This window comes from Aethalodelphis obliquidens, unplaced genomic scaffold, assembly GCF_003676395.1.
Source record: "Aethalodelphis obliquidens isolate GAN/ISIS:26980383/991018 unplaced genomic scaffold, ASM367639v1 scaffold5, whole genome shotgun sequence".
NCBI classification, from domain to species: domain Eukaryota; kingdom Metazoa; phylum Chordata; class Mammalia; order Artiodactyla; family Delphinidae; genus Aethalodelphis; species Aethalodelphis obliquidens.
Genome location: NW_020837949.1, coordinates 31,927,732 through 31,943,899, shown reverse-complemented (window position 1 = coordinate 31,943,899; position 16,168 = coordinate 31,927,732). Strand labels below are relative to the sequence as shown.

Genomic DNA, 16,168 nt, shown 5'->3' with positions numbered 1-16,168 from the left:
CACGACACCACACTACTGCCTGCAGTCTGCTAGCTTCTGGTCTCCCTGCTTCCAGACCCGTGTTCCAGCACTATGTCTAGAATAACCCACCAAGTTTAATTTTCCTAAACATAAGAGCTGAACATGGTAAAGGAAAAAATAACATCAGAAGAATGTGGTAAAAATCTAGTTTGTGGCATTTAGTAACGGACAAATTTAACATCTTTGAGCCTCCATTTCTTTATCCTTATAGTAGGGCAATGATCTCTTCTTGTTCTACCTACCTATCAAGACTTTCCAATGAAAATCACAATATGCTAGTGTTTGTGAAAGTGCTATATACACATAATTTTTTTATTAGTAGTAAACACTTGCTTCACCTTTTCACTTCTTAAGTTTACAAAGGCTTATAACCAACAGAATGGAGTTTATATCCTAAATTGCTGTCCCAGATTTTTCACACCCTTGCTGCCCCCTGTATTGGCAAATGTGCTTCCAAAGTGCTTATGTTGGCTACTAGATTGTGAGTGCCAGGCAGGTGTGCCAGCACTCTCACAGACGATGCCCAATGCAGATGCTGCATGATCACAGCACTTCTTTAACTGCTGTGTTCAGACTGTCCTTAACTATTTTCATTCTTGCTCTCCAGGAGAAATTACCCATGGATCACACTGGGCAATAAAGATAAAACAATTATCACCCTTTGCTGAAGTTTGAAGGCTCTTGTTAAGATGCAAATATTGCAAGTTAATGGAAGAAACTGACATATTAAACCATTGTCACTCGTTGATATCTTGGTCAGAAATGGTTGGTGAAACTACTGAGCCTTTGAGCAGGGTCTTTTTTTAAAAAAATATTTATTTATTTATTTGGCTGTGCCGGGTCTTAGTTGTGGCATGCTGGATCTTTAATTGCAGCATGCAGGGTCTTTAGTTGCGGCATGTGGGGTCTAGTTCCCTGACCAGAGATCGAACCTGGGCCCTCTGCATTGGGAGGGTGGAGTCTTAACTGCTGGACCACCAGCAAAGTCCTTGAGCTGGGTCTTAATTCAGGTAAATTTTAAGGAAGGACAAGTTGTAGAGACATCAGGAACACAGGGCAGTGGCTGACTGAAGAAGGTGGAGACAAGGGAAGTGTAAACAAGAATCTGGACTCTTGGGGTGGGAGTGGTGAAGGTGGACATGAGAGCCTTCTGCAAAGTTTTGCCCTGAAACAATGTCAAAATGTTTGCATTTGGCATAGCATTTCCTCTTTTTATTCTGAATGGCTTTGCTAGAATAATTTTCCTAGTATAAGTTTATTTTGCTTCTCAGATATTGCTAAAACACTCCCTATTGATTTTTGGTGGGTAACATGAATTTTGATGTATTACCAACGTCTCAATGACACCAAATTTTAGGACTCTCTGAAGAAAAGAAAGATGGTAAGGGTAAAAGCATATGTTGGGAATCACTGATTCCAAGTTCAATTCCTTTCTTTAATAAATATATGACACATAGCACAGGGAGATCAGCTTGGTGCTTTGTGACCACCTAGAGGGGTGGGGTAGGGAGGGTGGGAGGGAGACGCAAGAGGGAGGAGATGTGGGGATATATGTATATGTACAGCTGATTCACTTTGTTATAAAGCAGAAACTAACACACCATTGTAAAGCAATTATACTCCAATAAAGATGTTAAAAAAATAAATATATGAAATTTCACATGAGAAAGGTCTCATTTGCTCAAATTTCATTTAGAAGTTTCTCTTTGTACGTGATTTCTTTGTTTTACAATTCTCCTGCCCCTTTCTCCTTCCTCTTTGTTTTCCCTTGTCTTTGACTTCTTTTTAGATTTTCTTATCTCTGTGATGATTATTTTTCCTTATTCACAGTAGTTAGAAACAATGTATTTGAAAATAACTGGAGTATCCTGCATAAGTATTTACTATGCCAGCTTCCCTAGCTTCCATCATAAATTGTTATTTATTAGATGCCTAGAGGGCAGATGTGCGTAACTGCTATGGGGTGAGGAGACAAAACATAAAATTATGATCCCCACCCTCATTCAGCGGTGATGATTAAGTCAACAAATTGATACTCCAGCTACAGTCAGTTCATTCAACAAATAGCTCATTGCTGAGTACTGTGAGCTATGGTTAACAAAATTATATAAGGGTGTTGTTTGAGGGTCTGTCTTCTTATTCACAGATCATTTTGTATTTGAAGTGGTAGAGAGTGGACTTCAGCAAACTATAAACTCCTAGTATCTGGTTATTTTGGGGAATTTTCTTCTTTTTTTTTCTTGAAGAATACTTTTAGTATAGAATGTTTAGCAGTTTGTTTTTTTTCCTCTGGGAAAGATGATGATTCTACCGTCATCCCCCATCCTTTTAGACAAAGCTATAGTCACATCAGTTCAGAGGTGATGATGTTTTATATAGTTGTGTTCTGTAAGATATGACTCCCTGGCACTTATATAAGTTGACTTATTTTATTCTCGTATTTATGCACTACCACCATTTTCCACATGCTATAAAATTTGAAACTGTATCCGATTCCAAGTCTACATTGGAGATCAAATCAAGTTAACATTTATATCTGTCTCTCCTCTCTTTATTTTAGCTGGACCAGACCAATTTTGAGGAAAGGGTACAGAAAGCGCCTGGAATTGTCAGACATATACCATATCTCTTCTTCTGATTCTGCTGACAATCTATCTGAAAAATTGGAAAGGTATGTTCATACACATTGTTTATTGAAGAGAGAAATTAATATTATTTAGAGACTAGAGAACTGACATTAGAGGGTTTAATTCTTAAAATGGCATACTTATAATAGGAACATCCTATTTTCTTGATGAAGTCTTGATTAGTTAAGAATTAAACAATGAAAGGATGAAAGAAGAAAAACCATTTTCCTGAGATAGGACCTTTTTTGGAAAAACACATATTTGAATTCTGAGAAGCTACCTGTCTTTGAAGACTATTACGTGGATTCTGTGAAGACTGGAATCACATCTTTATGAAGCAAGTTGTGTACATTTGCCTCCAAAATCTAAATGTGTGAATACAAATGTACATACTTGGAAATCTTAGGGTAAAGGCTGTTGGATGTCAAAGAAATGTAAAAATTTCATATTTTTGAGTATATTTTGAATGCCAGGTGTAATATCTCCTCTCAGCCACTCTGGAAGGAAAGCATCATTATCTCTTTCTTACAGAAGAGCAAACTGAGGCTCAGAGAGATGATGTAATTTTCCAGCTAATAATTGATTGAGCTGTGGTTCAAACCCAGGTCTATACTCCTGGCCCCGCCAGGAACAGTGTTTCCCGTTGTAAAGAAGTCTCCCTTTCTAAGAGTACTGGTTATAATCCTTTTGGTTGCCAGAGAATTTATTTAAGAGGGAATTCATTGGTTCATGTAGTCAACCTGTGTGAAGGCCTAGGTAGAGAATTGGCCTTAGGGACTCAGTGGAACCAGGGACTGGTTTTATTCTCTCAGACCAGCTTCCTCCATGGAGTGGGTCCTCAGAACTCTTTGCTCACATTTTTATAGACCACAGAGGAAAGAGTCCTTTCTCTGTGGCCAAATGTGAAAAATCCCAGAAAGTTTTGAGTCACAAGCTCACTCCTTGGACCAACAACAATCTATGAATGAGCTAGACTGGGTCTTGTGCCAGCAGTACAGGGTCTGATACCAGATGAAGGGGAAAGGGGAGAGGGAGTTGACAGGAAAAAGAAAAAGAAGTAGCTACTTTTTACTGCACCAAAATAAAATAGTTGAGTAGATTTGCAATTTGTTTACCTTATTTTCATGAAATTCATTGAATTTCTTTTGAAATTTCAAGACAAGATATTCAGCCTTACTTCTTCTTGATTTTATTCAAAGAATTAGGCTAGTGGGAGTAGCAGCTTCACATTTCCAAGTTCAAGGTCCAGCTCCTAATGTCGAGTACTTAGTGTGTGTACGTGCCATGAGGGCAGGGATATATTTTTTTTGTTTTGTTTTTGTTTGATTTGTTCAGTTTATGATGTGCCTGGAATAGGGTCTAGAATAGGGTCTGGTATATACAGTTGTCCCTTGCTAGATTCCCCCTGGATATAAAAATCTATGGATGCTCAAGTCCCTTATACAAAATGCGTATAACCTACACATATCCTTTTGTATATTTTAAATCATCTCTAGATTACTTATGATACGTAATAAAATGTAAATGCTATGTAAATTGTTGCTGGCACATGACAAATCCAAGTTTTCCTGTTTGGAACTTTCTGGAATTTATTTTGGTGAGTATTTTCCATCCCCAGTTGGTTGAATCTGAGGATGAGGAACCCGCAGACATGAAGGGCTGACTGTAGTAGGTGCTCAGTAAATATTTGTTGAATGAATGAATGATGATTGAATGTGAAATGGCTAGCATTATGTAAAAACCTGTAACACTTCTGCAGAGATAAAATATATAAACATAGTATATTGTAGGTATATCAGCAAGTTCAAAATAATATAGTAGTTAATGAACATCTAAGTTCTAAATGGATGCTGAGGGAAAGATTAATCAGAGTAGGACTAGATTAATCAAAACCTGCATACTCCAGATTTATTTTTACTTATGGCCAAATAGAGGACATAATCTGAATTTGTAGGATTATCTGGCCTAACAGTTTTTTCTCCTCAGTTTTCATTGTGTCTCCATATCAATTCAATGTTTAAAATGTACCTATTTTGTTTCAATCCAACACTGTGCCGGCATAAGTCCATAAACTTTATCTTTATTATTTTTGTCTTTTTGGGGGTATCTCTTCTTCACTCTGTTATTTCTTTTTTGTAAAAATTGTTATTTAGAATTTACTGAAGTATTTTGAAAGAGTGAAATATCACTTATAGTGCTTTGTATCTCTGCACCCTTGGAAAGTGACCCTGACCACAGATTTCAAAGATGATATGTGACGAAGGCCCTAGGTGGTTACCATGTGGTTGAGGTACCTTGGCCCATCTGGCTCAGTTTGTGGCCGTGGATTTGAACCCTGTGCATTACTCCTGTATGCAGATCGCACATCCATTCCATGATTGTAGCTAAGCTACAAACTTGATAAGTATAAAATTTCTTCCACTATGATTCAACTCTCGGTGTTTGGAATGCTTAGTGGGTCTATTGTGGGAACTACCCCATGTACTCTCATTGCTGATTCCTTCCCTCAGGGTCCAGTAGTTCAAGTCCCATCCACTGAAACATTCCCCAGCTTTGCCTTCCTCTCAGATCGCTACCTCATTCATTCCCCACCCCCCCACAGATAATATCTCTGTGCTCTCCTGGTCTCTCTACTTCTCTTTTCCTTTACATCTCAGCTCCCTGAAATATGGTTTCTGGGTCTACCATATTCCTAAAATGACCTTGACTAGGGTCACCAGAGGTCTCTTAATGTCAAATATAATGACATCGTCCTACCATGACTTCAGGGTTGACCAGTTCTTCCCAACTTGAAACCATTTCTTTGGTTTATGTACCACCTCTCTTCCTGGCTTTCTCATCTGACTCATTCTTCCTTTGAAAGAGAGGCAGAATCTGTCTCCATATTTAGCTTCTTACCCCGTTGTGAATCACCAAATGACATGGATGGGAGGCAAGTCTTGTGTGTGAGTGGAAGAGTGGGAAGAGTGTGAGCAGGTAGATGGGTGGCATAGTGTAATTAGGCATGAGAGAGAGTAAGCTTCTCAGGGGAGCCAGTGTCCATGCACAATGCCCATGACTGCCAAACCTGCCCTCAAATCTCAGTTGTGTGGTCTTCCTTTGGAGTAACTTAGAACCACCTCTAATAATGGTAGATGGATAGTAATGAGAATAGCTGTTGATAAAATATAAAGTCTTTATATAGTTCTTTCCTGTGAAACTTTTCACCTCTGTACAGTTTAAAACTGAAGATGAGGGTAACATTTAGGGATATATTTTATCCACTTGGGAAGAGAAAGAGGGTTTTTATGGACAGAAAGTAGTGGCAAAAATGTAAATATAATCGGCTGATGAATGTATAGTATTTAAAAGAAAACAAAGACATTTATTTGACACCAACCATTTTTCAGACTTATTTAATTTCTATTCCTGCCAGAAAATGTAGAATATGATTCTGTTCTAATTTTCCAAAGATGTTTATTGTAAAGAATGACTTTAGTATTTGAAAATCAAAGTTGATGATACTTGTTTCATACCCCTACGTTTAAAAACAGCAAGTTTTTCTAATGTTAAATCACAGAAAAATCCACCTGACTTTTCATCTTGTTTTTGGTTTGACAGTTAGATTTTGTAAAATCCACTACAATTCTAAACAGGTACAGATCAAGAGGTGAAGGGGAAAAAATTAAGTATTTATTTTTCACCTTGTTCTAAGCACAGCAATGTGTATTCATAAGAGTCATATTTTATTTGTCCACCTCTTGCATTCATTGCTTCTTAGAAGCCCAGAACCTTTCTTTAACACGTATAGTGTGACCTTTTCATGAAGTCAACTCCTTGAAAATTGATATATGGCGGAGCACTGAATTCTGCGAAACATCTGCCTGAGCGTTGGTGTTGGAAGGTCCCCACAAGGTTTTGTCTCTTTAGTCACTTGGGTTAATTTCCTTGAATGTACTTGTGTGAATAAAACTATGTTAAGGGAAATAGAGAACTCAGATACTTGCACATGCAACTTACTGATCCCACTTTGTATTCTTTTGCAGAGAATGGGATAGAGAACTGGCCTCAAAGAAAAATCCCAAACTCATTAATGCCCTTCGGCGATGCTTTTTCTGGAGATTTATGTTCTATGGAATCATATTATATTTAGGGGTAAGGATCTCATCTGTAAGTTCATTATGGGTAAAATAATTATATTCATTTTTATTTATTTATTTATGTTTGGCTTTGTTGGGTCTTCATTGCTGCACGTGGGCTTTCTCTAGTTGTGGCGAACAGGGGCCACTCCTTGTTGCAGTGCATGGGCTCTAGGTGCATAGGCTTCAGTAGCTGTGGCACGTGGGCTCAGTAGTAGTGGCTCGTGGGCTCTGGAGCGCAGGCTCAGTAGTTGTGGCGCATGGGCTTAGTTGCTCCGTGGCATGTGGGATCTTCCTGGACCAGGGCTCAAACCCGTGGCCCCTGCATTGGCAGGCGGATTCTTAACCACTGCGTCACCAGGGAAGTCCCTATATTCATTTTTATGATTATAGAAGGACTAGGGTAATCTGATACACAGGTAAAAGGCTAACTCTGAATACAAAGAAACCACTAAAACTCTAGTGGAGACAAGTAAAAAATGCATTGGAACTAGGATGTCCTGGAACACAGGTGGCCATTTATAATTTCAAATGGGTTCAGTAAAATAAATTTCTTTTAAAAAGTTATTTTCTGTTATGATCCCAAATCACATTATATTACTGGTATATGAGATTGCTGATGATTTTATTTTCCTGTATTCAACAGGAGAAAGTCAGGAGACAATGTCAGGAGGAGAATTAGGTAAAATTCAGCAATTGCATATATGAGTGTTTGTAATATTTTGAAATCATATCTGCATGCTGAATTGTTTCAAGAAAAAATAGCAAAAATTAAAAATATGGCAGTGAGGTACTCCTGCAGTATGTTTTCTTAGTCTCCTATGTCTTCCTCATTGTGAAGAGAGCTCAGTGCGTGAAGATCCCAGGCTTTATGGTGTTTAAGTGCAGTCTGGGATGTTCCCCAGCTGTTGTCAAATATGACTCTGATCCATTATTTTTTACCTCACCAGAGCATTATTCGGAATCCTTGACTGTAACCTGTAAAACTGATGGCAAATTGAAAACTTATTTAGTCTTCAAGTAAAGGCTGTGCACAATATTTGCTTTGGGAGGTTAGGTACCAGTTGAATGGATTTGTGCTGTAATTATATTGGTCTTCATGCCTTTGGGAGTGAGGGTTGCCATAGTGTCTCCCGAAGAGATGCCATGCAAGTTGCATTGCTTTAAGAACTTGTACTTAATACACAGCAAATAAATACATTTACACATTTATTTTGACAAAGATGACCACATTTAGGTCCCCAGCGTTTTGTAATGCTCTTGATTACCTCCTGGGAGAAATGCTCTGGCTTTTGAAATTATCTATTGATGTCCGTCTATCTGTCTATCTATCTGTCTATTTATCTGTCTATCTCTGTAGAAACCTGCAGCAGTTTGGGGGTGAAAATATTTTATCTGTAAATATGAATAAGGTAGCTGGAGAATTAACTATCTTTTAAGATATCTTTCAGGTGATTTTTCTTAATGAGAGCACCTAGAGCTTTGGGAAACAATTTTTAAAATTTTTTATTTATTTATTTTATTTTATTTAATTTTTGGCTGCGTTGGGTCTTCGTTGCTGTACACGGGCTTTCTCTAGCTGCGGCGAGCGGGGACTACTCTTCGTTGCGGTGCATGGGCCTCTCATTGCGGTGGCTTCTCTTGTTGCGGAGCACGGGCTCTAGGCGCGCGGGTGTCAGTAGTTGTGGCACATGTACTTAGTTGCTCCATGGCATGTGGGATCTTCCTAGACCAGGGATCGAACCCGTGTCCCCTGCATTTGCAGGCAGATTCTTAACCACTGCATCAACCAGGGAAGTCCCAGTTTGGGGGAACAATTTTATCCATAGCTCTGGGTCCATTTGACTTAATTTTTTAAAATGTTTTGTTGTTTGCCTTAATGAGTATACTCTCTGCATTTGTATCAGTGTATAGAAGTACAGTTTACTCTGCCCATAGCATATAAGAATACAACATTCTTTTTTTAAAAAATATATGTTCAGCACTGAGTTATTTTTCTAGTATTGTACTAATATAGCCAATAATCTATGTCACCCATTTTATTTATTTATTTATTTGGCTGTGTTGGGTCTTCGTTGCTGCATGTGGGCTTTCTCTAGTTGCTGTGAGAGGGGGCTACTCTTCGTTACGATGTGTGGGCTTCTCATTGCGGTGGCTTCTCTTGTTGCAGAGCACAGGCTCTAGACATGCGGGCTTCAGTACTTGTGGCTCGCGGGCTGTAGAGCACAGGCTCAGTAGTTGTGGTGCATGGGCTTAGTTGCTCCCCGGCATGTGGGATCTTCCCAGTCCAGGGATCAAACCCGTGTCCCCTGCATTGGCAGGCGGATTCTTAACCACTGCGCCACCAGGGAAGTCCCAAGAATGCAACATTCTTAATAGGTCATCCTTGGATTGAAGTGAATGATATTTCAAATAATTGTTATGTCATAACTAAGATTGTATAGAAACTCAAAATTTTCTCTTCATGTTCTCCATCACATGCTGCTTCCATCGGTTAACATAAGCACAACTGAGTAGAAGCTGGGAGAGAGGCTGAATTCTTAAGTCCCTTTTATGCTCAGCCTGACTTGTGAGATAATTTATTCCTCTAGATTCCACCAGCAGAGAAGTTTCATGTGAACCAAAGCAGTCACCTAAACATGAAAATTTAGATGATACATGAACATATTTATAAAATTTATTTTTGGTCTGGTATACACAGATCAAAAAATAAACAAGATATAGTTTAATATTTATTGAGTACCTAATCTGTTCCAGGTTCAGCATTAAGCCCTTTATACAGATTATTTTAGGTCATTCTCCTAGCAACTCCATGGAGCAGACATTAGTATCTCAAATATATAGAAAAGGAAATTGAGATGCAGGAAACTAAGTAACTTTTCCAACGTTACGCATGTGGTAAATTTGAGTGATAGCCAGGTCTCTTTGGTTCCAAAACCTATGACCCTTGCATTAGATCAGATTATAATTGCTATGTAACTATATTTGTAATGATTGTATGTGGGTACTCAATAGAATGGTGACTGTAGTAATCAGTCTTGGGTCTGCTGAGCTTCTTTGCCATCTGCTCAGGAGATATAGGTTAAAAGCTTGAATGTTGAAGATTCTCTCAGGGTCACCTCAGGGGCAAATCTGAAGAAAGTTCAGAGCAGGTGGCAGGACAGGAGAACCAACTGGACTCTTCCCACTTATACTTGGGAAGGAACTGTGTGGAATCCACCCAAGAGCCAGCAGTGCTAAGAGTCAAACATATAGAAAAAATTAAGGGTAGAAGAATGGAGTGGATGTGGAGAAGGACTAACTTATTCTTAAACTTCTCAAGCTTAAAAATATCCCAGCAAAAGGAATCTTAAAGCCTTTCTTGGTGTATTAATTACCCAGGGGTGGGATTGAGGGGACTGAGTGGTGGTCCTGATCTAAGCTGAGCCCAGGGCCACTGGTCTGGAACTGACAGCATGTTTAAAGGGCAAAGTTGATTTCCATCAGCTCAACTTCTACTGATAACCAGCAGAAAATGGGTGAGGAAAAGAACCGATGGGGAAAGCAGCTGAAATGTGTATGGTGAGAAGGCATGGAGAGGAAATTAACATTGGCAATGGCACAGGTGTGGTGAGGCTGTGGGTTTCTCACCCTTGTCACAGAGTAAAGGCTTCACGGCCTCACTGTGCAGTTTTAAGTGGTAAAAACGTTGAAAACTGGGGCTAAGTCTTTAAGAACTTATATGGTGGTCATTAAGATGAGTGTAAGCTTTTCAGAGCATCTGATCTCTCTACCTCATCCTTTCTGTCTGTTACAGGAAGAAAAGAAGGGGAGAAAATTTCACTGTTATAATAAGACCTCTATTCTTTTAAACAACTTATACCAATGCCTTAGTATTTATTGTATTTTTTCTGGGGAGTTCTTCTTTCTTCTGTGTGTGTCATCTTGGTAATGTTTTAATTTCCATTAAATGAGCAGGGATTCTTGAAGTTGCTATAACACTACTCTTGGTAAAAGGTGGACATATATCAAGATATCCTGTGTGTTCTTAATCCCTCTAAACCAGGATCATTGTGGTCTAAAGAATATTTGATTGGTTTCAGGACTGATAGAAAAAGTACTATAAGATATGCTGTTGGGACTTTCCTGGCAGTCCAGTGGTTAAAACTCCGAGCTTCCACTGCAGTGGGCACGGGTTTGATCCCTGGTCAGGGAACTAAGATCCCACATGCCATGCTGGTGTGGCCAAAAAAAAAAAAAAAAAAGAAGCTGTTGACTGTGAAAGGTTAAGAGAAAAAGGAAATGCCATCATGAAAGAGTTTGTGTCTCTGCAGTACTGATGTAATTTTAAATCGTATTAGCTATGGCCTCTCATGATTAACTGTGTACTTGTTTTTTCTCCATTTGACTCAGCAGCCAGATATAACATTGCCTTTAACATTTAAGACTCCCAGCATAAAGGAAAAACTGGCCTTTGAAGAATTGTGTGTGCAAGTCAATTAAGGACAGTCAGAGGGAAGCCAAGGGAAGGGAGTCCTGTAGGCAGATTACTGAGAGAATATGGTTATCACAATACTTTTATTATGATAAGAAATTTACAAGCATTCACTCAAATATATTCTTGACTCCTAGGCAGCTCTGGGCATATTTCCATCATCAAATTGAGATAAATGTCAGTGCAACTTGAGTCAAACTACTTTTATTATTTAAATTTCTTAAACTCCAAGAAGTTTAAAGTCATAAAGAAGTCTTAGGACTTAGGCTGTTGGAGTTTTCAAGTCCCACAGTCTCTCTTGCAAAAGATCTTTGTCCCTTATGTTTTGACAGACACGTTGGGTAGGTGTTGAATTTAAGCATACTGCTAACTAAGAGAGTGTTTTGGGGAATTCTGCACACAGGTAGTCTCTGGCTTAGGCACTTTGACTTTCTTTTGTCCCTTTCACCTAAGGTCACCTACCTCCAGCAAATTTTCTAGATGCCTGTCATGAAGACCTCTTTTCTCAGCTTCCTCTCACATCCCCCCATATCTAGCTGCTTCTCTAACCCCAGCAGGGACTTGAATGCTACACTGCCTACACTCACCCTACATCCTGAATATTTCTACCCTCTACTAGAACCCCCATCCATAACACACATGCTGTACTTCCTGTGCTCCCCACAGTGTACTACCCAGTTCCTGTTTCCAGGTTTGGAAAATCATGGGGTTTAGATTTCTTTGAAACAGAGAATTTTTACTTTAGAGTAACCAGCAGCCCAACCCAAGATAATGTGACTTAATTGGTCTGGGATGAGCTCGGGGCTAAAGTTCCCCGGGTGATTCTGACTGAGGTAGACAAGCAGGAACGTTATCACTGAATGCATCTGACTTTCGCTAGAATCTAAGGTGAGGGTATTAGGGGGTGGTACACGTGGAATTTTTTAGTTTGATTTTTTAAAAATGATAATATCAAAAAAATTTTAGACAAAAAAATAAATATTAAGTCCTTTAATGACAGAAGGACAGTGTTTCTCAAACTTTTATATGCATATCAACCACTTCCCCCTCCCATCTGGCTAAAATGCAGATTTTGGGTGGAACCTGAGATTCTGCATTTCTAAAAGCTCCCTGGTGAAGATCCTGTTTGCCCTAGCACCATGCTTTGAGTAGCAAGGATTTACAGGGTCATGAAAGAAGAGAAAGCCTAGTTAGAAGTTACAGTTATTGTGAAAAGAGAAGTAGGTGGACTAATCATGGTCAAAGAGCCCCTGAATAGAAGTGAAAGAATCCCACTGAGATTAAATGTGGCTGAGGGTTTACTGCAGTGTCCCAACGTTAACTGTTAACTTTCTGTATCTTCCTCCGGCACTCTCTCTCAAGACTCTGCTGGAGAGAAGTAGATAGATGACTGTGTGCATGGAGAGGGCAAAGGTATAGCTAGGAGGGACTATGTTTCTCTTCCAAGACTGCATGGAGGAGATGATCCATCTCTTCCTGTAAAATCATTGTTATGCAGGTTGGTTAGGCTTTTACAGTACTATTGAACCCAGAGGTGCTCCAAGAGCATTTACCATTGTATGTGCTTTTGAAGGCGAACCTAGGAATCCAACACCATGTCTGGTAGGATATTGTATCTAGGGCAAAATGCGTCTGTTCTCACGTGTGAAATTTTAGAACAAAATCGATTTGTAAGTTAGGAATTGTCTGTGATCTTGTACTTTCAACTTAAACTAGATATGAGGGGGCCCAGTTTCCTCATTCTTGGTGTGAACATGGTGCCTCTTTACTTCTTGTAGTTAACCAGTATCCTATGGTGACTAATGAGTGTGATGTGGTGAAAGTGTATAGTTTCTATGATCCCTTCTACCTTTTAAATTATGTGTCTATGATACGGGGCCTAGAGAAATGGCTTTATCTTAAATTACGGTGATATTAAATTGTAACTTTATTTGGTAGGTTGATACTGACTAGTCACAATGCTTGAATTGATCAACTGCCAGGTCATATTATAACACTGTCTTTTCTATTTAAGGTTATGAATAAGATGGGGGGCTCTGGAGTCAAACTATCTGGTTCAAATCCTAGTTTTACCACTTGCTAGCTGTCTGATACTGGGAAAGTTATTTAAATTCTTTTTGTCTCAGTTTCTTTGATTGTAAGATGGAGACAATAATAGCACATATTTCATAGAATTATTGTGAGAATTAAACAAGTTAAGAATGTAGAATAGATCCTGGTACATAGCAAGTGCTTTATGAATGTTACCTGTTACTGTATCATTAAATACAATCTCTACCTACCTTCACAAATACTCCTATTATTTGCATTTACTTGTTTCTCTGTATAAGCTATAAGCAAGTCTTAAAGTACCAATTTCATTTTTATAGGGCACAGGAAAATATTTTGCTAATGTTTAAAAATGATACCTAGATTCTAAGCATTACTTCAGAAATTAAAATTATTTTAACGTGTCTTCCATTATTGCATTTTCTGGATTAAACCTACTTTTGCTGCTGTATCAGCAAGTCTAGGATCGTTTTCTTACACAACATGAAGAATAGAGCTTAGATTTCTAGTGAAGACATTGCTGGTAATAGTTAATAAGTCAGTGAACACGCAAAGGAAAATACCAAAAGCAAAACCTTTTAAATTAGGCACTGAATCTAAAAACACGATTCAGGGTAGACAGATACTATAACAATATTTTTGAGATCCTGTTCTCGGTATGGCAGCGGTCCCCAACCTTTTTGGGACCAGGGACCAGTTTCGTGGAAGACAATTTTTCCACGGACTGGGGGGAGGGGGGAAGGTTTCAGGATTATTCAAGTGCATTACATTTATTGTGCATTTTATTTCTATTATTATTACATTGTAATATATAATGAAATAATTATACAACTCACCATAATGCAGGATCAGTGGGAGACCTGAGCTTACTAGATGGTCCCATCTGGGGGCAGTGGGAGACAGTGACACCCGTGTGTTGCTTATGTCCAGTCTGCTCCATAAGATGCAGCTTAATTGTCACTTGCCACTCACTGATAGGGTTTTTTTTTTTTTTTTTTTTTTTTTTTTGTGGTATGTGGACCTCTCACTGTTGCGGCCTCTCCCGCCGTGGAGCACAGGCTCCAGACGCACAGGCCCAGCGGCCATGGCTCACGGGCCCAGCCGCTCCGCAGCATGTGGGATCCTCCCGGACCGGGGCACAAACCCGTGTCCCCTGCATCGGCAGGCGGACTCCCAACCACTGCGCCACCAGGGAAGCCCTGATAGGGTTTTGATATGAGTCTGTAAGCCATTGATTTATTATGGTCCCTGTGCAGTCAAACCTCTCTGCTAATGATAATCTGTATTTGCAGCCGCTGCCCAGTGCTAGCATCACCACATCAGCTCCACCTCAGATCATCAGGCATTAGATTCTCATAAGGAGTGTGCAACCTAGATGGCTCGTATGCGTGGTTCACAGTAGGGTTCTTGCTCTGATGAGAATCTAATACCGCCGATAATCTGACAGGAGACGGAGCTCAAGAGGTAACGCGAGTGATGGGGAGCAGCTGTAAATACAGATGAAGCTTTGCTCACTCGCCTGCCATTCACCTCCTGCTGTGTGGCCTAGTTCTGGGGGTTGGAGACCCCTGTGGTATGGTATACATACATTTTTGTAAAAACTACGTACAGTTGGAGCATTGGATAGGTTTCATTTTCTATGCTGAATATGGAAAATTTTTTCATTTAGCCAATTGTATAAAGCCAAAAATTTCCAGAAGACTCTAGTGTATCAAGATAAACAAAAATTTGACACTCTTGTTTACCCTGTCAAAGGCAGAATCTTAAGCCTTTGCTTTGGTATATAAGCCAGTAGTCTTTGTATTTTATGATAAATTCTGGGTGTATGCCTGCATGTGTGTTTACTCTGTTCTATTTTTTTATATGCATGTTTTCTTTTTATCATTTATTTGTTGTCATAAGTATATTCTTTCATAATTATGAAAATAATCAGATAATGATTGATAAATTTGATGTTTATCTTTCCAATTTTTTCCCGTGAGAATATATACTTAATGAAGGGAGGTGGATCATTACTTTACATGTGTTATAAATCTACTTCTCCTCTTAATGTTTTGTGAATGCCTTTTCATATCATTAGATATTTCTCTTCCTAATCATTTTAGTGTTTAATGACTCATGTGGCTGTACCATAGTTTATTAGTTCCTCATTGTTGAATATTTAGGTAGCCTCCAGTATTTTACTGTCATAAATAATTCTTCAATGCACATCTCTTTAAAAGCTAAATTTTAGTAGATTTTCCAGTTGCCTTCCAGAAAAGATGTATTAATTTACTTTCCTGATACTGAAGTATGAAATTCAGCCCTCATTAACAATACTTATTATCATTTAAAAAATGTTTCCAAGTTGCTATGTGGAAAACAGTATATTATCATTTGTATTTGCATTACTTTTGGTTCCTAGTGAGTTTAAACTGTTTTTATATATTATGCATATTTCTTGTGGGGTGCAAATTGCCTTTTCATATTCTTTGTCTATTTTTATTTTGGTGTGTTTGCTCATTCTTATTGATCTATGAGAGACTATTTTCCTCAGCCTGTCATTTGTTTCTTTTTTTTTCAAATTAAAAAAAAATTTTTTTAACATCTTTATTGGGGTATAATTGCTTTACAATGGTGTGTTAGTTTCTTCTGTATAACAAAGTGAATCAGGTATATGTATACATATATATCCCCATATCCCCTCCCTCTTGCGTCTCCCTCCCACCCTCCCTCTCCCACCCCTCTAGGTGGTCACAAACCACTGAACTGATCTCCCTGTGCCATACAGCTACTTCCCACTAGCTATCTATTTTACATCTGGCAGTGTATATATGTCCCTGCCACTCTCTCACGTCGTCCCCGCTTACACTTCCCACTCCCCGTGTCCTCAAGTCCAT

At 38.9% G+C, this 16,168-nt stretch overlaps 1 protein-coding gene across 8 annotated transcripts in view; it reads left to right on the top strand.

Annotated features, from left to right (window-relative positions):
- CFTR (CF transmembrane conductance regulator) overlaps window positions 1-16,168 on the top strand; it is a 195,814-nt gene that overhangs the window by 26,690 nt on the left and 152,956 nt on the right. For 6 of the 8 annotated variants that reach the window (XR_003431917.1, XM_027102096.1, XM_027102097.1 and 3 more), the window contains exons 2-3: window positions 2,582-2,692; window positions 6,674-6,782. Coding sequence is in view for 5 of the 8 variants with exons in the window: in XM_027102096.1 (XP_026957897.1) it covers window positions 2,582-2,692; window positions 6,674-6,782 (220 nt within the window). In the remaining 3 variants the exon portion in view is untranslated. Of the gene's footprint in view, window positions 1-2,581; window positions 2,693-6,671; window positions 6,783-7,412; window positions 7,449-16,168 lie in introns of those variants that run through there. The other 2 variants (XM_027102100.1, XM_027102099.1) reach the window with 2 other exon arrangements.